Source organism: Panicum virgatum, chromosome 3N (genome assembly GCF_016808335.1).
Source record: "Panicum virgatum strain AP13 chromosome 3N, P.virgatum_v5, whole genome shotgun sequence".
NCBI lineage: Eukaryota > Viridiplantae > Streptophyta > Magnoliopsida > Poales > Poaceae > Panicum > Panicum virgatum.
In genome coordinates this window covers 28,304,208-28,332,122 of record NC_053147.1, presented here as the reverse complement: position 1 = coordinate 28,332,122, position 27,915 = coordinate 28,304,208, and the positions used below count along the sequence as shown (strand labels likewise).

Genomic DNA, 27,915 nt, shown 5'->3' with positions numbered 1-27,915 from the left:
ATGACAACAGTAGGAGGCTGCCGGTATAGGCAAGCAATTCCACTAGAAGGTGGCGGACGGTTAGATAAGGACACAAACTTTGGAATCAGAAGGGGTTTCCTTCCACAGGTAAAGTATCAGTTCTGTATGTTCATTCTCGTGTACATTTTCACACGTATTTCAAAATGAAAATGCACATGGTATCTTAGTCACTTGCTGTGAAATGGTTCTCTTCATTGACATATCATGTGGCAGCTTCATTTTATTTAACACATATGTACATTAAATTTAACAATTGATATGCTGCTGTCATTTGATAAAAGATCCTTACGCATATTAGGTTTGCTAGAGTTGAAATTACATTAATTGTAAATGTTAATTACTTGCCTTAATAGTTCTTTCTGAATTCTGCTTGTATATTATTGAGTTGCATGCAACAACTGGGTCAACCAAAAGGGAACATATCTGGTGGAAACCACAACTTCGTGAAAACCCGTGCAAACCACGGCAAAAAAGTCGTCTAAATTCACCAAAAAAATCACACATGTAGATGATATGATGATACACAATCTTATAAAATATTTTGTCCAAACTCGACTTCATTTGTGAGATATAAAAATAACAATTTGAAGCCAGAAAGTTGTCTAGATGATTTGTTAGAAATTTATTATTTTTATATCTCAGAGACGAAGTCGAGTTTGGACAAGATATTTTACAAGATTGTGTATCATCATATCATCTACATGTGTGATTTTTTTGGTGAATTTAGATGGCTTTTTTGCCATGGTTTGCACGGATTGTCACGAAGGTTATGGTTTGCACTAGATACATTCCCCAACCAAAGGGAACATATCTGGTGGAAACCATAACTTTGTGAAAATCCGTGCAAACCACGGCAAAAAAGTCATTTAAATTCACCAAAAAAATTACACATGTAGATGATATGATGATACACAATTCACATAAACTGACTGGAAAAGATAGACAATTCACTTAAACTTCAACACTCCTCTCATATGCAGGTTCCCTCATACCTCAAATGTGGAACACAGAAATCAGGTGCGACAAAGAAAAATTGAGGACTGAAATGACCATTTTGATAGTTAAGCAACCAAATTTAGCCTTGCACGAAAGTTTAGGGATGAAAATACCTATTATGCCTTATTTATTTAATCGTGTTCACCAGGATTAGAACTCGAGACCTATATTCAACATATATTTGTTGTTTATTAGGCTAAAACAACCACATGATTGTCTAGTTGACCTTTTAGTTATTTGTTGGACCCTAAACAAAGCATACCGTAAAGAGTAACTACTAAAAATATTGAATTGTGGCCACTAGAACCTACCAATGTGTCTAAATATCTCTAGAAATTGGTCATATTTTAGTGTATGATACTCTGATTTGTTTGGAGTTGATAATATGACAACTAGTGGGAAAAGATTTGCAGTTAGGAACCGACCTGATGCAAGAAAATAAACAATTTTAGGCAAACTGATTGCCAAATTGCAATATTCAGTGATCGCCTTAGTGTTTGTGGAAGACATGCATATTTACTTTTATTAATTTAGTATTTCTTACCAGCTTCTACTTACTATATTTTAATCTGTAAAATAGGGTTACAGAAGATATACACCACTTCAGCAACCTACAACACAACAAGTAATGATAGACACAATATCTGCTGGCCCTACAACTGTCATCCTCATAGGATCACATACAAACTTTGCCATTTTTATCATGACTCATCCACAACTGAAAAGAAACGTGGAGCACATATACATTATGGGTGGTGGGGTGAGATCAAAGAACCCTACAGGTTGCTGTCCAAAAAATGTTACCACCTCTTGGACACCACAACAATGTGGTGACCATGGTAACCTATTCACAAATTACTCTACCAACCCAAATGCAGAATTCAACATATTTGAAGATCCTTTCTCTTCATATCAGGTATGAGGCTTAGATTCACAGGACAACCCCATTTTTACCCTTCTAATTGAAATTTGAAAGCGGATTTTATATTTCATTTGCATTTCGTAATTGGGATGGAGCAAAGGTAAAATTACATATCAATTGTTCTTTTCATATCAGGTCCCTTTCCCTTTGAATCAAGTCACATTTGTAGAACTTCTAAGGAGCAATGGTAAAATTGCATATCAATTGTTCTTTTTATTTTTTTTCTACTCGGCGTAGGAAACTCACATGTGGATTATAAATCGCATGCTTGTTACTTGCTTACTCATGTCAATAGTTAAGTGTGTCATGAATTCTCACATACTTGTCCTTAGTTCATTGTTGTTTCACTCCAATTAGCATACCAGCCTTAATTGATAGCTAAATTAACATTAATCACCTATAGGGTACCAATTTTGTCAAATGGCCTGATGGCCCATAAGAGAGGGTGAGTTATTTGGTGTCAGGTTGCATACTAACTGGTGTTAGAAATAATCCTTATGTTTGCTTACTTACCTAGTACTAGTCTAGTTTGGTTAGCATAAGTTTAGTTTACTGTTTTTTCCTTGGTCAGCAAGGTCCTTAGCCATCAAGTAACTCTAGCACCAGCTGGGTCTCAAGGTGCTGGACAGCAGCTGGGTCTCTATATATGTCACTATATGCAATCTAAAGGGTAAGCTTATGCTTCAAAGAACCTATCCTCTCTGCTAAGTTTCTACAGTCCCAAAACAGAATTGTGTGCTGCCTAGACACTCCCTGTTTCCCTTCCTGTTCATCCTATAGTTGCTGCTACCTCCAACATTTGGTACTAGAGCTGAGGTTGTTGATCCATGGCATCAGCTCCAGATGGGAATGGTCCAGGCCACAGCCCTATGCGGCAGAAGTATCGTCACCGTTCCCCTTCCACGACTCGGTGTTAAAGGTGGCCAACCGGGCCGCACGGCACGGGCACGGCCCGAGCACGGCCGGCACGGGCACGGCACGCCGGGGCACGGCGGCGCCGCCGTGCCGTGCCGCGTAGTGCTGCCGTGCCGACATCCTGGCCCGGGCACGACCCGCCGTGCCGTTGGGCACGCCGGGTCCGAGCGGCGCGGCGGTCTGCACGGGGCGGCGGCGGACGACCGGCGACGGCGGCGGCCGGGGGTGACGGCGGAAGCGGTCGGCGAAGGCGCAGACAGAGGCGAGCGAGCTGAGGTCGAGCCGTCGAGGGGATGCAGACCCGCGTGCCGTGCCGTCTCGGCTCCGGCCGTCGATGTTGCTGAGGAAGGGATGGAGGGAGGACCGGAGGAGAGAGGAGGCTCGATCAGCGGCGGCCGGGGGAGCAGCGCTGCGGCGGTGGTCGGGAGGGGCGGAGCAGCACTGCGGCGGCGGCGGCCGGGAGAGGAGCGGCGCGAGAGAGAGCGGCGGCGCGAGGGAGAAGAGGGAGCGGAGCGCGAGAGAGAGAGAGAGCGGAGGCTGTGCGCTTAAACGGGCCGCAAACGTGCCGGCTCACTAACCGGGCTGGGCTCGTGCTAGTGCCGCGGGCCGCTTTGCCGGCCCAGGCACGGCCCAGTGCTTGGCACGGGCACGGCACGGGCCCGAACGGCCACAGGCCAGGCCGTTCTCGGGCCGTGTTTTCTCGGGCCGTGCCCGTGCTGGCCCAGTGGGCTCGGCCCAGTTGGCCACCTATACTCGGTGTGAGTGGGGCCAAGACGAACCAGGCGTGGTTGTTCAGCGCATGGTGAAGGAAGTGGTTGGCACGTTATTCCCGTAGATGATACGAGACAACCATGAGGATTGGAGCCTCCTCATGTAGGTGAAGCTGGAGGCCCTCTACGATGTGGTTGAGCAAGGCGATGCTGATCGTCAGGAGGATCGCATGGCACTTGACGCCATTCTTTCCACCATGCATGCAGAGATGATCCGTACCTTGGTGGTGAAGAAGACGTCCAAGGAGGCATGGGAAGCGATCAAGTCGATTCATGTCAGCTTTGATATTGTGCCCGCAAGTGGACGACTTCTGCTTCGCCTCTCCGGCTTGATGATTTCGCTGAACATCTACAGCAAAACCATCGATGAGCAAAGGGCTGTTGAGAAGCTTTTGCATGTTGGCCCCAAGAAGTATTCGGAGATTGCAATATTGATCAAGACTATACTTGACACAGCAGACCCATGATCGAGGAGGTGACTAGGCAGCTGAAAGCTGTAGATGACCATGATAACATGCCGCTGCAATTAGCCCTAGAACAGTTATTGTTCTCCGGCCGCAAGCCCTACTTCACCGAGGAGTAGTGGCTCGCACAGATCAAGTAGAGATGTGACGGCGAGGGGACCTCCAAGCCGCCCAAGTCCAGTGGCGGTGGAAAACGTCACTCCCCTGGTGCGCGAAAGAAGCAGACTCACGTGCCTGACACCAAGGATAGAGGCAACAATGACGACAAGGACATGTGCCTCAACTTCAGTTATTTTAGACATTGGGCAAAGGAATGCCGCCAGCGCGGGCGCACCTCACCCAAGCTGATGGGGACAACGAGGAGACCGCACTCCTTATGGTGCTTGTTTGTGTGCTCTCGGTGGCGTCGGAGGGCGTGCACCTCAAAGAGACATATGGGCCACCAATCACATGATGGGATGTGTGGAAGTCTTCTCCGACCTCGATCAGTCCGTGGTCGGCTCCATCAAGTGTGGCATCCAGGGCTGTGGCTCTTCGTCTTCATCGACAAGCGTGGAGTGCACAAGGTCCTCACCGGTGTCTATTATAACTCACGGCTCTGTAATTGCATAGTGAGCCTTGGTCAGCTGGACGAGAATGGCATGACGATTCACAACAACGATGGCGTGTGTCACATTTGGGATTAGCAGCAACGGCTGCTCACCAAAGTGTAGCATGGCGCCAATCGTCTATACGTGTTGCACCTCGACATCACGCGCCCTAGCTGCCTTGCCGCTCGACATGATGACGACGCATGGTGGTGGCATGACCAGTTCGGACATATCTCCTTCGATGCACTGTGGCGCATGTCTCACCACAAGATGGTGCGCGGGCTGCTAGAGCTCAAGTGTGTGGACCAACTCTGCGATGTCTGAATTACCACCAAGCATCGTCACATGCACTTCCCCATGCAGGTGAACTTTGGAGCAGAAGGATGCCTCGACGTCGTCCATGGAGATGTCTACGGTCCAATCACACCCGCGACACCCGGTGGACGACGCTACTTCCTAGTGCTAGTTGATGACTTCACCCGCTGAAAGGCGACACAACAGTTTCAATTCATCGCATTTAGACGGCGGTAGAAGCAGAGTGCGGAAGGTAGCCGCCCGTTATTCACATCAACAATGGTCATGAATTCACCTTTAATGAGTTTGCACACCACTGTGAGGAGCACATTGTGCAGCGCCATACAACCTACAGCAAAACGACATTGTTGAAAGGCGGAACCAGATTGTGGTGGCAACAACGTGCGCTGCTGAAGCAGCAAAAGCTACTAGCGGGGAGGGGGGATTGGTTGGGGGGGGGGGGGGGGGGGGGGGGGGGCAGTCACGATGGTAGTGTACCTGCTGAATCGTGCTCTCACAAAGAGCCTATATGGCTTGACTTCGTATGAGGCATGGTGTTGTCTGTCAAAACCCACCGGCGAGTAGCGACAAGCAACACAAAGAGCCGGGAGGTCGCCGGGGCGCTGGCAGGCACTGCTTCCTCGGACAACAGCTCGCAATCCGGCACACGTCGAAGATTCCGGAGAATGTAAGGCGTGCCACCTGACCTATACCTGATCAGGAAGGTGCGAACGTGCTTTAAACGATTTGCCTGCATGCACAAACACGTGTAAATATTAGTCCGAGCCGTGGTCGGCTCCCCGGGACGACTCTTGCATCAGCTTTCAAAGAACCGATCAAGTCCCGGTGTCAGATCTGATCTGTATATCCGGATATCAGTGGATAAAGCAAATAACTATGAAAACTTGCTTCAATTGAATCTAACTAATCCAACCCACGACAGTAATAGCTTCACCGCTAGATCGGAACATCCTACATGTAACTAGGCCTAGCGAGTATAACAGATAACTAAACCATAATAAAAAATAGAGGCCTAAGAACTAGCAAGAGCCGATTCCCGGAACAATCCCTATCAAGGCTAAAACAAAGCATCTATTACATCACCGGAACATCCAATCCGTTTGCAAGGCCTAACCTAGCGGATATTGAGCTAATCCTTATAAAATAAGAACAAACCATAACAGATTGGATCTACTAGATAGAAAAGAAGCAAGATGTTATCTTTACACAACTAATCCTTTGCAACGAGAATTAGCTTAAGATCAAAGCATGAACGCATAGAGAAAACATGATATTTGTAGATGGTAAACAACAAGAGCATGATAGATATACTAAAAATCATGCTACGAACATCAAGATAACTAGCATTACTCGCCATCAAAAACACTTTAGTACGAGTAATACCAAGGTAAAGGCAAGAACAATGCTGCCCTGATCACAAGAAGACGATCAAGGCAGAATGACGCTTACTTGGATAAAACCCTAGAATTAAGGGCGGCGTTGCGCCAAGGTGTTGTTGCAAAACGTGATGACGTTCTCTTCCTTACGAATATCATAGAGTACATATTTATAGTCCGGAGACTTGGGAAACAATCTAAACCTAACGCGTCCAAATCAGACTCTATCTTTAATCCAAACTAAACTAAACCTAAAGATACATGGCCTGCACGGCCCAAATACTCATGCAGGAGCCGATTCTCAAGCCTTATTTAATTCTTGCTTCAAGCCCAACTCGCTTGCGGCCCATTAATTAACCGTGTTAATTTATGGCGATAACACATACCCCCTGGTTTTGGCAATGATAATTCCAAAACCACTCCGTTGCTTCTTCTTCCCGTTAATGCCCATTAAAACACACTGCAACCAACAAGGAAGACTCAACGTCTCTGCAACTGGCTCCTCATAGAATGTGAAACTGCCGATCCATCTTCCATTTTTTTTACTATTTAATCTCATCCCGAATCGACTCCTTTCACGGCAAACTCATCTTCCTTCCAAAGCCATGTAGCGCAGAAAACCCCAACATTCAGTAGCCATGGCGATTTCCTCCTCCTCCGGCTCCAACTCCATCGACTATTCTTCTTCCCCTTCTTCTTCAAACCACTCTGCCTCCTCCCTCGACTCCATTCCTGAGAGTCGGGAACTGACGCCGGAGTACGACCCGGCGGCGGCGTACGAGGCGCTCGCTCCTCTGCACTGGGATGCAGAGGAGTTCGACTTCGGGATCGCCTCTGAAGACGACGAGCCCCAAACCGAAGGCGAAGACCTCCGACTCCTGTTCCAGGAGGAGCTGGAGAGCAGCAGCGAGGAAGGCTTCTCCTGGGATGGAGCCGATTCCTCCTCGGAAGAGGAGATCGGCTCCTCCTCCAGCGGCGATGACCCGATGGGAGGAAACCCCTACCAATTCCTCGGGTCCTTCGAGGAGGACAACGAGGAAGAAAGTAGCGGCGGCGGCGTCCGGAGCAGCGACGCCGAGACCGACGGCGGTAGCAGCGCCTTCGACGGTGCCAGCGACGACGACGACGACAGCGACGGCGGAGATGCGCCGGCTCGAAGCCCCAAGCGCCGTAGATACTAGGTACCTACGAGCGGTAGATGTAGGTAGTACTGTAGAAGTAGTATTGTAAAGCCGAAGGATTCTCCCTTTGTCAAATCGGCTCTTTTGTAAAAATCCAACTTTTAATGAAGGTTATTATCCCTTAATCTTACTTGTTTGAATTATCCCCCAAAAAGCCGATGGCACCGCATCAGGCTTCATTAATATCCAAGAGCCGATAAAATTCAAACTGGAAGCAACCCGCACAAGAACAGAACACCACTTCCACTTTGAACCCAACTCGAAATTGATACTCCAAATCCGAGGGCAATTCGAAAATCCCACTCTATAAGTTCGAGCAAAGACTCTCCAAGCATCCAGAATTCGAATCAGAACCCGCAGAACAACCAAACCCTAAGTCAGCAGATCTGAACCATGGTGGACTCTGCAGCTCAGACAACGAATTCTGCAACTGATGATGCCGCAATCTGCGGCCTGAAGGTAATATTCAGCCTGCCCTTTTAACTTTCTTCAACTCGTTAAGCCTCCAACAAATTAAACTCTGAAATATGACACCACATGTAAATTTCTGAATCTCTGAACTTCAGGTGTCAGACATCCTTCTACCGCATCCTTCCAATCCCAAATCCTTTTGTCTTGGCCCACGAACTTATGAAAATCCCACAGATTTAATCTCTTGTGAAGCAAATAGGACCCCTTTCATAAGTCAAAATATTGATCTGAACTCCTGGGCCGACTGCCTAAGAGCCTGGCCCAATCCACCTGAAAGCTGGACTACATGGTATAACAGAGTAGCAAAAGCTCATATGCCTTTGTGGCAGGAGTTAAACATAACTGATGCACTTAGTTTATCATTGTCTCCTCTCGACAAAGATGAAAACCTTCTGAAGACCATCGGCTATTTTTGGTCTGACGCTCTGAACTGCTTTCTCTTTGGTCACGGACCCATGACCCCTACTCTGCTGGACGTTACCATGATTACTGGCCTTGACATCGAATCTCCCAATCCTGCTGCTCACAGAATGGTAGAAGTCCCCTTCAAACTCTCATCCAAGGCAGACTGCACAAACTGGAGCACTTACATGAACCAGCACATGAAGACAAAAGGCTCAGTAACTAAAAAGGAATACACAACCTTCTTAAATCTCTGGCTAGAACATTTCATTTTCTGTGGTCCTTCCTTAGCTCAAACTAAGAATTACCTCCCTTTGGCCTACCATCTGGCTCATGGCAACCGCACCGGCCTAGGTAAACTTTTCCTTGGAGAAACATACAGATATCTCCATTTGATGACAACTAATTTGCTCAACCAAAAGAAACTCAAAACCAGAGGCCCTTGGTGGTTTATTCAGTTATGGGCACAACTCTACTTTCAGCATCAGATCCCAAATTTTCAAAGTCTAACCAAGAATTCCTTCCCTGATGAGAATGGCAATCCAATTAGATGCAATAGCTATGGCCAAGCTCTATTCAGTCTTCCTGGCAGTAAACTGAACTCAACAGATGCAGCAAACTGGTTTAGAACTTTCTACAAAGGCCTAGACAATCCCCTTTATTTTCCATTCACCGAATCTGAAGCCTTTGAGAACCCAACTGCCTTCAGGCTGGATAGTTTTGCCGATGACGACAGCACTCGGCATCTATATTCTCTAATGATCCGACTTGACTTCCTTCCTGTCAGCATAAGCACTTCCAACAGAATCATCAAACCAGGTTATGAAACCTATCAACCGGTCATAGCAGCTCGGCAATTCGGCCTAGGACAAGTCCCTCCCCACTTCCATATTCACCACTTGGTGGAGAGTAGAGCCGATCTACCTGACGGTCTTACCAGTTCAAGATGCTACAGCATGTTTGAAAATCTCCACATTCCAATACCAGCTGATCTATCTTTCAATTCCTCATCAATCAACTTTAGCACATGGTGGGGAATGTGGAAAACTCATGTATTCAGAAAAGCTCTAGGTCCTCGACTGCAGCAAATTGATCCTGAATATATGGTCCCCGAAGAAGAGGTACTGACTCTATGCACTTTTTCTTTCTAAATTCTCCACCCCTTCACTTGGCTAATCCTTGCTCACCTCTCTTACAGCAACAAGATGGTCCAGAACTTGTGACCAGTAACGGGGAACCATTCCACTTTCTTCCAACTGCCCCTGATGTTATTTTTTGCAAGGGATCGCCGTCGATGAAGAAAGTAATAATGACTGTTCAGCCAGACATACTACAGTCAGCTTCCAAGCGGAGACAAATTTCTGCAAATGTTGCCCCCGAGTCCCGACTAAGAAAAAGAAGATCATCGCGAGACGAATCATCAAGAAAACAGCACAACCTTCCCCGAGTCCATCAGAATCTAACTCCAACCAGGTAATTTACCTTTCCTAAAACTTCTTCCTTATGCATATATATTCTGGTTGACCGTAATTCTATTTTCAGGACATAGTCGAAGACATCCCCAGTACTGAAAGGCCAGAACAACATGAATCATCTGCAACTCCTGATGCTCTGGTGGAGACGCGTGACGAATAGGCCAACATAGCTAATGCCCTTGTCATTGCCTCAAACTCAACTGGAACGATCGCACTTGGTCTGACCATTACTTCCTTTTCAGAACAGGTAACACTACAAGAGCCAATTCTAAATCAGCCGATAACTCCATTAATGCACTTTGCCCCCAAACTAACTCCAATATTTTCACAGGGCTTTGATATTTCAAACTTGCTCTCCTTTGACCCAGCATCAATGGGTCTGACTACCCCTGGAGCAAAAGTACCAACTCCACAGCAATCGGCTAACCTGGCAGATCAGCTTCAACTCATCAAGGGTCTGCTCTCTGCTCTAATCAGTACCCTGGTCGATGACTCCAGAGAAATACAGAAAATCCTTGACCAGATAGAATCCCAACTCCCAGAGTCACTTCGGGTCAAGCTTTGGCCAGCCGACCATCTTCCCTTCTTTCGGGCAGAAGTGAAAGCAGCGCAACAGAGAATAGAGTTACGTCATTCTCAGATCCCTCTGAAAGCCGACATTGCTCAGAAATGCAAACTGCTCAACCAAAAGAAAGCAACTCTGGATGCTAAAGCTGACATCTCCGAGAGTACAAGGCGACTCAACCTCCTAGAAAAAGAACTGATGGAACTAGAAGAAAAGGTCTGCACCACCCGAAGACTAATCCAAGAGGAGAAAGCCTCGATTGCAAGCTCCAAGCAAGAAGCCCAGGAAATGACCATTAGCTACGGGCAGAGTTTGCAGAGATAAGCACATTAAGCCAACAGATAGTAGTAGGTGATGACAAAGATGATGAAGCGATTATCGCAAGAGCCGACGCCGTACGCGCAGAAGCCATCCATGCCATAGAAAAGTTCCTGAACTAGTAGAACAATTCAGAAAATATTTAATGTTGCCTGTTAAACTTGAAACTTGTACTCATTAAAAACATCTTAAGTCGATGGTTGCACATCGGCTGTCTTGCTCCTCATATATATATATATTTTTACTGGCCAACTCAACGTGTTGGCCTTTCCTTCTTTTTCTTTTTTTACTGGCCAACTCAACGTGTTGGCCTATTTCATCATTTTTTTTCCGGCCAACTCAACGTGTTGGCCTTTTATAATGCAGCCAGATGGATCTCAACGGCTCTTATCACTCGCCTTCCCACATGCTCGGGAAATACTTCTTGAGGTGTTGGCCATTGAGCGCCACAGGAAACTTGACACCATCTAATTCCTCAAGCATGTATGCATTTCCAGGCAAAACCTGATCAACCTTGTACGGTCCGTGCCAAGTTAGAGACCACTTGCCATATTTTCTATTTTTAATTCCCAATGGTAACACTGCCTCCCAAACTAGGTCTCCAACCTGGAATTCTTTCGGCTTGACCTTTTTGTTGTATGCACGAGCAACTTTAGCCTTGTTTTCCTTAATCTTCTCAAGTGACCAAAGTCTTAGCTCTGTAAGATCCTCCACATTATCGTTCATCAAGGCTGCATACTCTTCAGCCAATAGATCATTCTGAAACTCAACATGCCTTGATCCGGTCGTGATCTCCCATGGTAACACAGCGTCTTGACCGTAGACCAGATGGTATGGTGACGTCTTGATGGATCCGTGACACGAAATTCGATATGCCCACAAAGCCTCTGACAACACCTCATGCCAGCGCCTAGGATATTCATCGATCTTCCTCTTGATTAGCTTGATAAGGCTCTGGTTGGATGCTTCAGCCTGGGCATAATATGGGGATGATCTGATCAGCTTGAACCCCATGTCAGCGGCAAACTTTCTAAATTCCTCCGATATAAAGACCGATCCTCCATCGGTCGTAATGGTTTGAGGAATCCCGAACCTATGAATGATGTGCTCTTTAACGAAACTGATCACATCTTTCGATACCACCGATCTCATGGGTACCGCCTCTATCCATTTTGTGAAATAATCTGTAACAGCTAACACCCATTGGTGACCTTTGCTAGACGGCGGGTTAATCTGGCCGATCATATCCATGGCCCAACCCCTGAACGGCCATGGCTTAATAAAAGGATTCATTACTGATGCCGACACCATCTGAATTTTGCCGAATCTCTGACATGCCTGACATCCCTTGTAATATTTGAAGCAATCCTCAAGCATGGTAGGCCAATAATATCCCGATCGTCTAATCAGCCATTTCATCTTATGAGACGATTGATGAGTACCGCAGGCTCCTTCATGAACCTCATGCAAGAGCCGATTCAACTCCGAAGGCCCCAAACATTTAAGCAGCAGTCCTTTCAAAGTCCTGTAGAACATGTCATCCCCAATCAGAACATACTTCATAGCTTTGAGTCTTATCCTTCTGGGTGCCCCCCGAGCCGAATCCTTCAAATAATTGAAGATATCGGCTCTCCAGTCTCCAGGTTCTAGAAACTGAACCTCCACATCGACCCCATCGACTGTTTCCTTGTATCCGGAAGCCATCTGTGCCAAGTCATTGGCTTCACTATTCAAAGTACTTCGTATCCAGTGGAAATTAATGTACCTGAATTGTGACATCAACTCATGGCACTGCATCCATATTGGGAAAAGAGCCTCGCTCTCACATTTATATTCTTCTGTGAGCTGAGAAATCACCAGTTTCGAATCCTCAAATATTTCCACTGCTTCTGCACTAGCTTCCAGGAGTAATTCCTCCTCTTGCGAACGGCCTCATACTCTGCTAAATTATTGGTGCATGGAACAGTCATCCTGATAGAAAAAGAATAAGTCACCCCTCGAGGTGATACCAATAGAATTCCCACGCCGCACCCATCATCGCATGCCGATCCGTCAAAAAACATGGCCCAAGCACGTATAAACAGTGCAGCCACATCGGTGCTGATCCTGTCTGCCACAAGATCCGTCAGTGCCTGTCCTTTGACTGCCTTCGCAGGCTGATATCGGATATTGAACTCTGACAACGCAAACATCCACTTCCTGAGCCAGCCTTTCAGAACTGGAGCCGACAGCATATACTTTATAACATCCGATTTGCAGATTACAATCGTTTCCGCCGAGAGCAAAATATGACGAAGCTTTGTGCATGTAAAGAATAAACAGAGGCAAAGCTTCTCGATCTCGAGATACCTGGTCTCGGCATCTAACATGCGCCTACTGAGGTAGAAAACCACCCTCTCCTGGCCGTCGTGCTTCTGAACCAATACCTAAGCAATGAAAGTGTCACCCAAGGACAGGTACACGTAGAAAGGCCTATCTTGCTGGGGTGGAACCAACACTGGAGGCTTCGATAGATACTCTTTGATTTCATCAAAAGCCTGCTGTTGCTCTACCCCCCAGCGAAATTCAACATCAGACTTGACTTTCACCAAACCCATGAACGGCTCGATGCGCCCAGACAGATTGGAGATAAATCGTCTGACAAAGTTAATTTTGCCGATGAGCTTCTGCAAATCTTTCTTCGTAGTAGGCGGCCTCATTGTCCTTACAGCTTCTTGACTTTTCAAGCCGATCTTGATTCCCCGCTCGTGCACCAGGAATCCTAAGAACTGACCGGCCGATACACCAAAGGCGCATTTCTTTGGGTTCATTCTGAGCCCAAACCTTCGAGTCCGCTCCAAGACCTGACGCAAGTCTTCCAGATGTCCCCCAGCTGACGTGGACTTGACCACAACATCATCAATGTAGATCTCTACCAATTTGCCGATGAGATCATGAAAAATGTAATTCATAGCGCGTTGATACGTTGCACCGGCATTTTTCAATCCAAAGGTCATAACCAAGTACTCGAACAATTCGACCGCGCCTGGTACTCTAAACACGATCTTATGTATATCCTCTGGGGCCATAAAAATCTGGTTGTAGCCGGCATTACCATCCATAAAACTCATCATCTTATGACCGGCCACTGCGTTGATCAATGTTTCCGCAACAGGCATCGGATACTCATATTTTAGTGTTACTCTGTTGAGGTCTCTGAAATCCACACAGACTCGCTATCGGCCATCTTTCTTTTGCACAGGGACCACGCTGGAGATCCACTCCGCATACCGACATGGCCTGATGAATCCTGCATCTAGCATCTTTTGCACCTCTTTCTTAACCTCCTCTAGGACTTCGGCCTTCATCTGATGTGCTGGTTGCTGGAACGGCCGAAATCCCTTCTTAAGTGGGAGCCGATGCTCGACGATGTTTCTATCCAGGCCGGGCATCTCAGTATAATCCCATGCGAAACAGTCCCGGTACTCCTTCAACAGTGCTATCATCTGCTCACGCAAGATCGGGTCTAACCTTTTGCTGATAAACGTCGGTCGCGGCTTATCCCCGGGACCGATATCAACTTCCTCCAAATCGTCAGCTGACGTAAACTCGTACCCTAACTTGCCGTCGTCTGAAAGATCAACATCGACAGCAAACACAGGGAAATAACAAGAAAATTTTTCCGGCCAACCGCACGGGCTGGCCGTTCCTGTATTTCCATTATCATTCAAAACTGAATGCTCAGCAACTGACCAACTACCAGAGCAGACCATTGTTTGTACATAATGTAACAATTTTAACTCCAAATACATATTACTCATTTTTTGGGGCTGGTCGCTGGGACCGGCCTCTCTAATCTTGCTGGATTCCGTAGCTTGCCAGGATGTGTTTACTCTGTGAGGCCAGTGGATAAGACCAACCTCAGCCCATTTTTGTCGCTTCAATCCGATCGTAGTCTTCCAGCGCAATCCTTGAGATCGGCTCTTGCCCTTCTGCGTCCCAGGCATTCATGTCTGCGAGCGAAACCTCGCTGGAGTCATCTGCACGGACCACCTCTACTTCATCACCATCCCACTGGACCAAACACTGGTACATCGTGGAAGGAACACAACAATTGGCGTGGATCCAATCCCTACCAAGAAGCACTGTGTATGTACTCTTACTGTTGACGATGAAGAACGAGGTTGGGACGGTCTTGCAGCCAACTGTCAACTCCACATTGAGGACACCCTGTGCCTCCGACGGCTGACCATTGAAATCATTGAGCATCACATTGGTTTTGATAAGATCAGCAGTGGAACGACCCAATCGGCGCAGCACTGAGTACGACATCAAATTGACTGCGGCGCCAGTGTCGACCAACATCCTGTTCACAGGCTTGCCGTCGATGAGGCCCTTGAGATACAATCCCTTCAGGTTCTTGTAGCTTTTCTCCTTGGGCTTCTCGAAGATGATCGGCTGTGGGCCGAGATCCAGCTGCGCGACGGCCAATTCCTCCGATTGGGGCGCCCGAAACTCCGACGGGAGCACAAACACCATATTGACATCAGCCGATGGCTTTTCATCGGCTCTTGGCTACTTGGGGCACCACTCCCTCCTTGGAAGATGCCTTTCCACCCTTCGCGGGTGCCTGACTTGCTTCGCGAGATCCGGACGCGCTTTCCTTAGCACGTCGAGGTACCTTGCTTCTGCCTCTTAGAGATTGTGTAGACGCTGCACTCGGCGCTTCTGTGAGCGGCTGAGCACGTCAGGATACCATCGTGGACGATGATACTTGTCTTCCTCTTCTAGCTCAAGATCGTCCCTGGATGGCCGCTCAATATGGTCGTCGTGACGTGTTTTGGGCCCCAAGCGGTGGAACACCGACGTCTCGCATTGATGGCGTCCCCGAGGCCTGCACTCCAAGCAATCATCGATAGTAGGCAATCGGCTCATGCCGGAATTCCAACAGTACCTGAAGAACGGGCAATGCCAATGGTCGCGTATAGCCTGGCGTCTCCCCAGCGTTCTCCCTGTGCGATGCTCATACTCCTCCTCTTCTGATTCATATTGGCGGCGCAACTTATACTGAAACTGGTATTTTTCCAGAAGCCGATTCGAAGCTGTGAGTTGATTGCGGATGTGACGCACTTGTTCTTCAGTGACATGTTGCTGCTCCGGCTTGTGTCCATCCTGGGGCCGTTTGCCAGAAGCGGCCTCTTTCCTCTGCTCAACACGACAGCGCATGGGTCCCGCCATGTTGATCTGGAACGCCAAGTTCTGGCCCTCAGGTCCAAGACCCGACAGCTCCACCACGTTAGCTTGTGGGAATGGTTGACTGTCCACCTTCATCGTGTGTTGGGCCAGAATTAATCGGCCTTGCTCGATAGCCGATTGGATCTGCCGACGCAGCTCCTTGCAGTCATTCGTGGCATGGGTGAACGAGTGGTGCCACTTGCAGTACAGCCTCCCTTGCATCTCTTGTGCCGTTGGCAGCTTGTGATTCTCTGGGAGCTTCAACTGCTTCTCCTTGAGCAGTAAGTCGAATATCTGCTTTGCCTTGGCCACGTCAAAGTCAAAGCCCTTCACAAGCCCCTTCTATTTGACCCACTTGCACGGGACGGGGTTTGCCCCCCGGGTCCACTCTGCCACATCCACTTCTTGTTCCTCGCCAGAATCATCGGAATCACCTGCTTGGGCCATATTGATATGGCGCTTGAATTTTTCCTGGTACAGCTCAGGGTGATAGTGTTCATACGCCGTAAGCTTCTACACCATGTGTGCCAGCGACGTGAATTCCAACTGAAAAGCCAGATCCTTGATCGGCTTAGCGAGCCCCAGGACAGCCAAATCGACTGCCTCCTTCTCTGTGATGAGCGATGAGTAGCATCGATTCTTAACTTCTCTGAAGCACTGCACATACTCCGACACACTTTCCCCTCGCTTCTGCTTGACTTGGGCGAGGTCAGCAATCCCGGCTTCAGCAGCTTCTGAATGATACTGGGTGTGGAACTGATCTTCCAGCTGCCTCCAAGTCCGTATCGAATCTAGGGGCAGTGATGTATACCATCCAAAAGCTGAACTCGTGAGAGACTGGGAGAAGAAACAGACTCTTAGAGGATCCGACACTGAGATCATCCCGAGTTGCGTTAGGTATCGGCTCACATGCTCGATAGAGCTAGCCCCTTCTGACCCACTGAACTTGGTGAACTCTGGGAGCCGATACTTAGGTGGCAACGAGATCAAGTCATAATCACTTGGATACGGCTTAGAATAGCCGATCACCTTTCTCTTGGGCAGGATGCCGAACTGGTCACTTAGTATTGTACTGACCTTCTCCACACTAAGAACTCCTGGGGCCGAGGGCTCAGCACTCGGCCCGGTAGCGTACTTCGCCAGCCATGCCTGTTTCTCCGCGTCTGCCCCTAAGGCCCCTGTACTCACCAGCTGCCCCGCGCGTGTTGGGTTGATATTGTCAGGCATGTACACGCACGTGTAGCCGTGCGGGATCTCCTTGGGCGGCTCGCTCAGGAACTGTCCCTCCCCGGGGTCACCGCCAATCTTGTAGACGACGTAGATCGGCGAACTCTGCGGTCCTGCTGCCGTGAGCGAGTATGATACTGGCGGCCTAGATTGCAATGCAGCTTCCCCTCTGTGGCTCCCCAGGACTGGTCCCGATGGGGAGTACTGGTTCTTGATCACCTCCTAGACAACGCGATGTGCCACGCACTCGAGCTCGTTCACCAGGCTTTCTGAGTGCCGATGAAGCGTGTGAGCCACCATATAATTCATCTCCTGGCGTAAGGCTTTGGTGCGCTCCTCTGACAGCACGAACAGGTCAACATTGTCAAGAGCGCCCTCGAGTGAGAACCCCTTCCACCTGATGCCGTGGTTGCGGGTCCTCTCGAAAGAGCCGATGAGATCGGCTTCGAACTGAGCTTTGACCTCATCATATTTTTGCTTGTGTTCTGGAGTCAGCTCTTCATACGTGACAGGTTTGGTGACCGGCGGAACGGGTGCTTGGTCTTGAGGTCCAGTCATCTCTGCGGCGGGCGTTGTTGTTGATGAGTGTCCCACCGGGCGTGCCAGAATGTGTTGTCGGTAAAAACCCACCGGCGAGTAGCGACAGACAACACGAAGAGCTGGGAGGTCGCCGGGGCGCTGACAGGCACTGCTTCCTCGGACAACGGCTCGCAATCCGGCACACGCCGAAGATTCCGGAGAATGTAAGGCATGCCACCTACGACCTGATGAACAGGCACGTGCACGTGACATGCGATGCCATCTTCAACAAAGAGGCGAGCTGGTATTGGGAGGCTGACGGCACTGCTTCACCTTGTAGCGACTTCATCATCATGGAGGCTGCTACAGGGGGAGCAGGATCCCATGTTTAAGCACCACCAGGAGTCACGCATATGACTTACGGATCTCCTGCTCAACCACCATCTCTATCACCTTCGCCGTTGACACCAACTCCGACCTCACCACCGACTGCACCGGAGTTCATGTCACCACTGGCCAATGACGATGAATGGGTAGATATGCATCCCATGAGGACACACCCCTACGGTACCGCGTCATCAACAACATGATTGGCGTCGCTTTGGTTCCCGGTTAGGCGGCGTGTGAGTTCGATATGATGAGGCGTCTATGTGCCGCAACCCCGCAACCACCTATGTTCATCGTCCCCGGGCAGGAAGGCAAATTGTTGCGCCTGATGAAGACACTCTACGGGCTGCGCTTGGAACACGCACCTTGGAACATGCACCTCGATGCCATGCTGAAGAACCTTGGGTTCAAGCAAAGGGCACCATGGTCACGCTGTCTACAAACGTGGCCATGGCGGAGCACGCCTGCTCATCAGTGTCTATGTCGATGATCTGGGGATCACCGTATCCAATACTACTGAGATCAACCGCTTCAAGGATGAGATGAAGGCGCAGTTCCTCATGAGTGATCTCAGGCTCCTCTCCTTCTACTTAGAGATTGAGGTGTTTCTAGAATGACAGAGGAATCGCGTTGATCCAGAGGAGCTACGTAGCGAGCATCCTCAACACCACCGGGATTAAAGGGCTGCAATCCAGCGCCTACACCCATTTAGGAATGACTCAACCTGAGTCATGAAAGCACGGTGGAGGAGGTCGATGCCATGGTGTACCAGCGGATCATCAGGAGTATGTGGTACCTCGTCCACATGCAGCCAGATCTCGCCTTCTCGATGGGATATGTCAGTTGCTTCATGGAGCGTCCCACCATGGAACACATGGGCGCCATGAAGCGTATGCTACGCTACATCACTGCACAATTGGTTAGCTACTCAGATATTGATCTTTTTGGCGACATCGACACATGCAAGAGCACTTTTGGTGCTTTGTTTGTCCTCGGTGCTAGCCTAGTCAGCTGGCTATCGATGAAGCAGCGGATCATTGCTGTCTTCTTGTGAAGAAGAGTACGTTGCGGCAACCACTGCGGCAAGACAAGCCATCTAGCCAACATGGTTGCTCGGTAACCTCAAAGGGAAGGAACCTGCCACCGTGAAGTTGAAGATAGATAGCATGTCCGCACTGGGACTCAGCAAGAATCCGGTCTTTCACGAGCAGAGCAAGCACATCGACGTGTGGTAACACTTCATCTATGAGTGCTTGGAGAACGGGAGCAACTTTGCTGAATTTGTCAGCACCAAGGACCAATTTGCAGACATCCTAATGAGGGCATTAGGATGAGTTCGCTTCCATGAGCTCAATGCAAGGATTGGAATGGTCAAAATCCAAGATGGATACAAGGATTAGGGGGAGACTATTAGAAATAATTCTTGTGTTAGCTTACTTACCTAGTACTAGTCTAGTTTGGTTAACAAGTTTAATTTACTGTTTTTTCCTTGCTCAGCAAGGTAAGTCCTTAGTCAACAGGGTCAGACCTTGGTCAACAAGGTCCTTAGCTAACTCTGGCAGCTACCTTGGACAACAACTAGCAGTAGTCAAGTTGATTTTTTCAAGGTGCTGGGCAGCAGCTGGGCCTCCTCTCTATATATGTACTTATATGTAATCTAAAGGGCAAGCTTATGCTTCAAAAAACCTAGCCTCTCTTGTAAGTTCCTATAGTCCCAAAACAGAATTGTCTGCTGCCTAGACACTCCCTGTTTCCCTGTTTCCCTTCCCGCTCATCCTATAGTTGCGTCTACTACCAACAACTAAGTTAATCAACATAATAGAAGGAACTTTTTAAGATAGCTAACATATAAAAGATATCAGGTGTTTCATTCTGGGATTCCAATCACACTTGTTCCTCTTGATGCAACTAATACAATTCCAATCAACGAAGAATTCTTCTATGAATTCCAACAACATCAGAGTACTTACGAGGCACAGTACTGTTTCAAAGCTTTAAAGATGGCTCGAGACACATGGTTCAATGATCAATTCTATACAGTAAGTTAATACATCAGTTACTCCATTTCGTTTGGAACACGTTTTATTCTGCTCATTCTTCCTTATTATTTTAATTTTCTTGTTCAGAGCTATTTTATGTGGGACTCCTTTACTTCTGGTGTTGCCATCTCCAGCATGCGCAATGAGAAGAACGGTGAATTTGGAAATGATTTTGCTGAGCTTGAATATATGAACGTTACAGTTATAACTTCGAACAAACCATATGGTGTGCATGATGGCTCAAACCCATTATTTGATGGCCGCACCACTGCCAAGTTTGGTCTTCAAAAAGGCGGAGTTCATAGCGGTCATGTTCAAACTGGAATTACGGATAGCTTTTGTCACACCAAGGGAAGTAATAAAGGAAGATGTGAGGTACAATATTGCTGAATTACTTTTAGGGCATAATGGTATGGTACCATTCTTATTTTTGTGATAAAAAAGTTGGTGCTGGTATTGATTAAATTTAAAAGAATTCCATTAATTTCCTTCCTTTACATGCCTTTATTATCTTGATATGATATCACCAGGCAGCCAGGGGTGGCTGATAATTTTGTAAAGAGAGTTTGTTCAATTAATTAAAACTCAAGTTTATTTGAATCTACATATAAAATTTGATGAATAAAACATTATGAGATTAGTGAATGTTGCTGATAAGTTACTCATCTGTTTTACAAACGAATTATATGAACAACCAAGTCGTCTTAGCTTGTAGACTAATTTGTTTTTTAGGATGGATACACTAAGGCAGTCTCCAGTCCAGAAGCAGCCCACATTCGTGTTGCTACGAAGGCTAAACACAACATGGATAAGTACAGCCCTCTGGACAGGGAGTTTTTCAAAAGCTTCCTAGAGGTAAGCTCTTCTGTCTGTTGGCACTTGTCAGAAGACTCAACTCATGTTTTATCATAGCTCAGTGTCTAGTATGCCAAGTTGAAATGATGTAATAAGCTTGATTCTTTATGTACCAAACATGCCAATTGCATGCATGCCCTTATATTTGTATCGTTAGTCTAAATCTTTGTCAGAGTTTTGAATTTTTCATTTTTGAGTTGCTGAATCATATGTCAATTTAATCAGCACAACTTACCAGCAAATCAGGATTTACTACTTAACATCATCATATTATTCACAGATTTTACATTACTGTGAGCCTGTATCTTTGCAACATAATGCTGAACTTTTCTTTCATTGGGTAATAGATTAGTAGTATATGCTTATAGCGGGATCTTATTTGACAAGTCATGTTTTACATGCAATACTGCATGCACATAAGCCTTTGGTGATCAGGTGCTCACTAGGCCGGAACTTTTTCCATAGTCTAAAACGGTGCTCACTGGGGATTTCATATTCCGTTACACAGTGTTTCTGTAAGCACCCATCAGTTATTTATGTGACTTGGCCTGTTATGACTAACTGTGATCTGCAGGCATTAAATCGTCGTGAGAACTCTGGCCATTTCAACCTTAAGGCACAATTTCCATTTAATAGAGAGGTCCTTTACAAGCCAGACATCAAAAACAAAAAAATTGGACGACCTGTTATTCTTGACATGGACATGAGTCCTGGAGATATTGTCTCCCTTATATACCTCTTGAAGGCACCTATTGAAGTGATAAATTTGAAGGTATAATTATCGGGAACGGCACAGGGTTGTGCTCCAGTGCAATTACAGATTTGGTTCTTTATTTTATTTACCGAACGCATTTCATTACAACTTTATAGGGGATTTTGGTGAGCGGCAATGGCTGGGCTCATGTTGCAAGCATTGATATCATTTATGACATTTTACATATGATGGGTCGCGCTGACATTCCTGTTGGTCGTGGTAATACCACTGCATTAGGCACTCCAACTCTTGGTTGTACCTACGCCAGTATTATTCCCCAAGGCAGTGGTGGATTTATTGACTCGGACACTCTTTATGGACTAGCTCGATCGTTGCCAAGAAGCCCTAGAAGGTATCTTATTACAGTCACCAGTTGATCTGCTTACATATTGGGGCACATGATGGATACTTGCAATTTTACGTGTTCCATTGCTAGGTATACTGCTGAAAATTCAGTAGAACATGGTGCTCCTAGAAACTCTGACCATCCAGAACTTCGTCAGCCATTAGCTTTTGAAGTTTGGCAGTCTATTAAAAAGCAGCTTGATCCAAATGAGAAGATCACTATTCTTACCAATGGACCTCTTACAAATTTGGCCAATATCGTGCTCTCTGATAGGAATGCAAGTTCTGTAATAGAGGTCAGCTGTTTTAAGCCTTTTGGTTCTGTGACTTTCCAGCTGTAGATCGATCTATTCTAATTTGAGTTTTGCCACTATTAGTATTAATATATATGCAACGTTCCTTCTATGCAGGAGGTTTATTTGGTTGGTGGTCATATCAGAGATGAAAATGATTCGAAGGGAAATGTGTTTACTATTCCATCAAACAGATATGCAGAGTTTAATATGTTACTTGATCCCCTAGCTGCAAAAACAGTCCTGGAATCATCTCTGGATATCACACTGATTCCTCTTGTCTCTCAAAGAAAAGCTGCTTCCTTTCAGTTTATCCTTCATGCCCTAAACCATGTTGATCACACTCCAGAATCAGGTTTTGTGCGCCGCTTGATGCTCTTGCTATACGACCTTCAGCAGAAGCATCGGCTTTACAACCATGTGGTAAACATCTGGAATTTTTCCTATTTCTCTGCTAAACCAAATCTTGAGCATTCTGATTCTTTTTTCACATCAATCTATTTTCCTCCAGAACAATTCACAAACTTATAAACTGATTCAAACTGAACTTGCCTACTGCGAGCCCTAGAACATCCCAAACTTTTTCTAGAATACGCAGCATCCCAAATTTGGCTACAGCATTCAGGGTCGATGGTGTGTTCCAAATGAAAGCAGGGTACAGTCAGAGACGAACTTGCCTTCTTTACTCAATATTTAGATTCATCCAACCATTCTAGCTTCCAATACTGCCGCAGTTAAATCTTGAGAATCATTAGCGTTTCTTTTTGTTACATCAGAGCCTCAAGAACAGTGTGATAACTGGATGGTCTCGTTCCTGGTCCAATACTGGTCATTTCCAACATATTTTTTTTCCTTCAAACATTCAACAACAATGAACGTGTTTTTAGGGAAACAAAAATGAGCTTCTAACAAGTTGTGATAGAATCTACATCTCAGTGAACAAAGCTGCATGAAAAACATACTTTCACCTATTTCTGGGCACCCACGGGTTTCCTGCTATAATAGCAGGTGGTAACAGGGTACTGGCTGCATCTCGGTTTGGGTCCCTTGGTCCCAACCAGGGTTCACGGTTCACGTTACCGACCCGGTCCGGCCAAACCGGCGGGGTCCGGTACCGGTATACCGGACCGGTTTGGCCGGAAACCGGTCCAAACCGGTCGAAGTCAAATTTGAATTTAAAATCCGATGTGCAAACGGTTCGTACCGGTATACCGGCCGGTTAGACCGGTTTACTGGCCAGTTTGACTGGTTTACCGGTCGGTTTGACTGGTAACCCGCCAAATTCAAAAAAAAAATTGGTTTAAATTCAAATGCCCGCAAAGTATACTAAATAAATGTTTGTATAACATATTTTAGCCTAAATGAACCCTCCAATCCTCTTTTGTACTACTTTTATATTGTATTTGTATATTTTTGTATGCACGCTTTTTTACTTCAAATCCCCGCAAACTATACTAAATGAATGATTTTTTGAGAAAATTTAACACCATTAGATTCGTCGCACCTTGAAGTATTTTTAGGAATTTTTTTGGGAATTTTTCATTTTTTTGAATTCAAATTTGAATTTTGAATTTGGGCCGGTTTGGTACCGGCCCAAACCGAAACCGGGCCGGACCGGTTTAACCGGTAACCGGTCAAACCGGACCGGTTTCCCACCGGTTTGGTGAACCATGGTCCCAACTCCTATGTTGCACTTCTTAAAAATTATTAAACAACGTCAGAGTACTGTTGACCCTTTTTACGGATCAACACACGAACGCGCTAGGTCGCGCTACGCGAGGAGGGGCTCCTTGCAGCGCCTCCTGCGTGGAGCGGTCAGATCGGTCAGAGTGACCGGTCAGACCGGTCACCGTGCAAAACGACGACGACTCGACTAACGCTTGCCCGGGAGGGACCTCGTCGGGGCAAGTGCGCGTAGGGTTGCCCTAGGCTTTGCAGGCCAGCTAGGGCGTCCTCAAACGCCATGGAGACGAGAAAAGAACAGCATGTCGAGGTTGGAAAAGTTATGGTAAAAAGAATAAGATAAAAAGATAAAAGATGTGTTTTTGATAGGTTCGATTGGGTTGTCTTCTCAATCGGCCGTGACCCTTTATATTTATAGGGTGGGGAAGACTTACCCCGCAAGAAATTCTGTTTACAGATTTAAATCTATTAAGAACTCTAATTACAGTCAGATTCCTCCTAGACCGGTCGGACCCACCTGTCAGATCGGTCGGTCTCCTGCCGGATCAGCTACAACACCAGACCGGTTAGACCGCTTGGTCAGACCGGTCAGACCGGTTGATGCCAATTTTGGCTGTCAACATATGCCCCCCTGTTTTTTGGTAAAGTTTGCTTGCCAAAAAACATTCTTCTGAATCAAAATTGTCTAAGGGCGACGATTAGCAATGCATCAATGCATCGGCCATATATTATCTTTAAACATGCTAAAATAGCCGAAATAAGAGAACTAGCAAATGTAACAATTTCTAGCTTAAGATCAGCAAACTATTTCGGCTTTATATTCTTTAGCATGTTCAATAATAAAATCTTGAGACGGCCAATGCGCCCGATTATACAAATCATAGCCCATTGGTAAAGCATAAAATTGATAGTCATAATATGGCAGACAAGGATTATGACCAAACCATGGATTAAACACACCTGAATATTGAGTCCATGGTACGTGCATCGACGGGATAAATGATGAAGACCAATACGATGATCGTTGGTGCTTTCTTGATTTTGGTGGTGAAGAATTCCTTCTTCGTTTGCCTTCCAATTGATTATTTTATTTTTATTCAGATATCTTCTTGTATTTATCCAGAAAGTCCTCAAAGGTCAGCTTGGTCATATTTTTTACACCACCAGATTTTTTAGGTTCAGACCAGTCTGATGAACCGGTCAGACCGGTCCTGTCAGAACCGATTTGGTTGCTCTTATCTTGCCCCCCCCCCGGCCGAACTTGAACATTGTTCGATTACATTGTTTGAATCAGGATCATCATTGGGGACAATTTTACTAATTGAGCTATCCGATTGCTCTTCAACAACCGGCATTTCTTTATCTAGTGTCAAATCTGAATTTTTATTTAATCGTCCAACTTTTTTGACACGATAAACTTGGTTGATCACCTTGTATTTCTTTTTCTGTATAGACCGATCTTTTTCATCAAAATAGTCATTAATGGTAGGTGATGGTTTACTAATTGTTGGCTCCCTATAGGTAATATAATATGGATACAAATATCTAGGAAGAGACGGCATATATGAATTATAATACTATGACGGATAAAAACAATGCATGCTATAATAAGATCCGCATGGAATATGTATAGACAAAAACGGTATTGAATTAGGAAAATTATTCGGCTGCCGATTTCGATCATGGAATTGCTGTCTTGGAGTAGATCTTGAGTGTTTTGGATGTTTGACCGACTAGCATCATTATTTTGTTTTTTGGATTGAGCCGGAAGATCTCCAAAAAAGGGCTTCGGCTTTTCCTTTTGATGCTTGTGACGGCCTTTGGATTCAACGATTTTCCAAACACCAATCTCGGGTTTTTTTTGGGCTTTACCATCTTAGGTTTTGATTTATTCTGCAAAACCCTAGATGAGCCGGTTAGACCGGTCTTGGAATCGTTCAGACCGGTTGCAGTGCAACCAACATCTTTGCCTTTATTTTGTTGCCCCTCGAGCGTTGAAGTACTAGATGTAGTCTCTATGCTCTTGCCAGGGAATTTTGGGTCAACAAATTCGGCTTCGGACGGCCAAATTGTATCTTGACAAGCAACATCACAAGAAGGAAAATCTTTGCAAGGATTATTAGTCGGCTTTTCAATAACCGACTTTTGAATAATAGGAACTGGAATTGAACTATCTTCTTGATCAATCAAATACTGAACAAAATCAGATAGAGCATCGGATAAAGTATCTGAAGATTGTACCTCTTTTAGTAGATTAATCATGGACGGTGGCTTCCACTCCTTTATCTTGATGACGCCTTGTTCTGTTTTACGATAATAGGATAGAAGCAACCTTTCAGCCGCTTGATCGCACTCTCGCCGATACTCTTGAAGTAGTTCCTCATGTGACGATATATTGCTAGGGTTTGATGGATCGGCCATCATAGCCTGATTCTCGTCCCCAGCGGAGTCGCAATTTATGTTGACATCTTTTACGGATCAACACACGAACGCGTTAGGTCACGCGGCGCAAGGAGGGGCTCCTTGCAGCGCCTCCTGAGTGGAGCGGTCAGACCGGTCAGAGTGACCGGTCAGACCGGTCGCCGTGCAAAACTATAACGATCCGACGAACCCTCGCCCGGGAGGGATCCCGTCGGGGCAAGTGCGCGTAGGGTTGCCTTAGGCTCGGTAGGCCAGCTAGGGCATCCTCAAACGCCATGGAGTCGAGAGAAGAACAACATGTCCAGGTTGAAAAAGCTAGGGTAAAGAGAATAAGGTAAAAAGATAAAAGATGTGTTTTTGATATATTCGATTGGGTTGTCTTCTCAATCGGCCGTGACTCTTTATATTTATAGGGTGGGGAAGACTTACCCCGCTAGAAATTTTGTTTATAGATCTAAATCTATTAAGAACTCTAATTACAGTCGGATTCCTCCTAGACCGGTCAGTCTCCTGCCGGATCAGCTACAACACCAGACCAGTCAGACCGCTTGGTCAGACCGGTTGATGCCAATTTTGACTGTCAACAAGTACATGGCCAAAAAAGTTATTAAACAACGTCAGAGTACATGGCCAGAATTATACATGTCAAATATACATGTGCTAACCTACATACACCCTGGGTAGAATAATATTCTATACCTACTGAACAAAATTTTAGTGGTAACTGAAGTAGACTACCGAAGGGCTATTATGGAACGCGGTTCAGTAGTAACATGCTTTCATTTCAGTAGTTTGAAGTGTTTTGTTCAGTTAATACTGGGAGTATTATTTTACCTCAGGGTGTAGCGTGTGAAAATCTTTCTTAATTTTTCCTAGTTGATTCACTACTAATCCTGTCAATCTGGTGGTATATTCTCAAAATTGTAGGATATGTTTCTGGGAGAAGTTCTTGGTGCTGTTTACCTCGTTGAAGGATTGAATATAAAACCATCATTGCAACCGAAGTCACTAAGCATTGTTGCCAACAGCACAATAAGCACTGACGGGCAGATTGTGATCAACAAGGAGAGTACAAATTCTGTAAAGGTACTGGGCGATTTCAGTAGTGAAGAATACTACAAACGAGTCGCCAATTCTTTAGGCAACATGAAGCAAAAACTACCGTCATGACTAGTTTTGAAGAACAAGACCATAATCTGGAGCAGGCCACCTGTGAAATTGGAGGCATGAACATAAACGATGAATTGTATGTAGTAATGCTGCTTAAGCAAAAGCACAACCGTCCTGTTTTCTTTCGGTAGCAGATCTCTGGCCTATCAAAAGATAGCATACTTTTCGTCCTTAGACTGGTAGGAAAATCCACACTTCCTCAGAGTTTGAGCATGTCTGTACATACA

At 46.2% G+C, this 27,915-nt stretch overlaps 2 protein-coding genes across 3 annotated transcripts; both read left to right on the top strand.

The window, feature by feature from the left end:
• On the top strand, positions 1-27,915 carry LOC120665515. Of its 2 annotated transcripts, XM_039945094.1 has the most exons (10): positions 1-108; positions 1,598-1,933; positions 19,991-20,167; positions 20,255-20,542; positions 20,900-21,022; positions 21,597-21,794; positions 21,893-22,128; positions 22,213-22,417; positions 22,532-22,837; positions 27,446-27,915. In XM_039945094.1, exons 1-10 carry the CDS (start codon positions 1-3, stop codon positions 27,686-27,688), a joined length of 2,220 nt encoding a protein of 739 aa, XP_039801028.1. In that variant the 3' UTR covers positions 27,689-27,915. The 2 variants fall into 2 exon arrangements, with proteins under 2 accessions (XP_039801028.1, XP_039801029.1); XM_039945095.1 differs by lacking the exon at positions 19,991-20,167 and having other exon boundaries at positions 2-108.
• Positions 8,121-10,927, top strand: LOC120665517. Its single transcript, XM_039945096.1, has 3 exons — positions 8,121-9,896; positions 9,966-10,145; positions 10,230-10,927. Exon 1 carries the CDS (start codon positions 8,336-8,338, stop codon positions 9,572-9,574), a length of 1,239 nt encoding a protein of 412 aa, XP_039801030.1. The 5' UTR covers positions 8,121-8,335; the 3' UTR covers positions 9,575-9,896; positions 9,966-10,145; positions 10,230-10,927.

Excerpts from the sequence above, each read along its gene's own strand:
- LOC120665515 (XM_039945094.1), top strand. The coding sequence starts at position 1 with ATGACAACAGTAGGAGGCTGCCGGTATAGGCAAGCAATTCCACTAGAA. Across the intron at positions 109-1,597 it reads GAAGGGGTTTCCTTCCACAG|GGTTACAGAAGATATACACC; the intron begins GTAAAGTATCAG and ends TCTGTAAAATAG. Across the intron at positions 20,168-20,254 it reads TCAATGATCAATTCTATACA|AGCTATTTTATGTGGGACTC; the intron begins GTAAGTTAATAC and ends TTTCTTGTTCAG.
- LOC120665517 (XM_039945096.1), top strand. The coding sequence starts at position 8,336 with ATGCCTTTGTGGCAGGAGTTAAACATAACTGATGCACTTAGTTTATCA.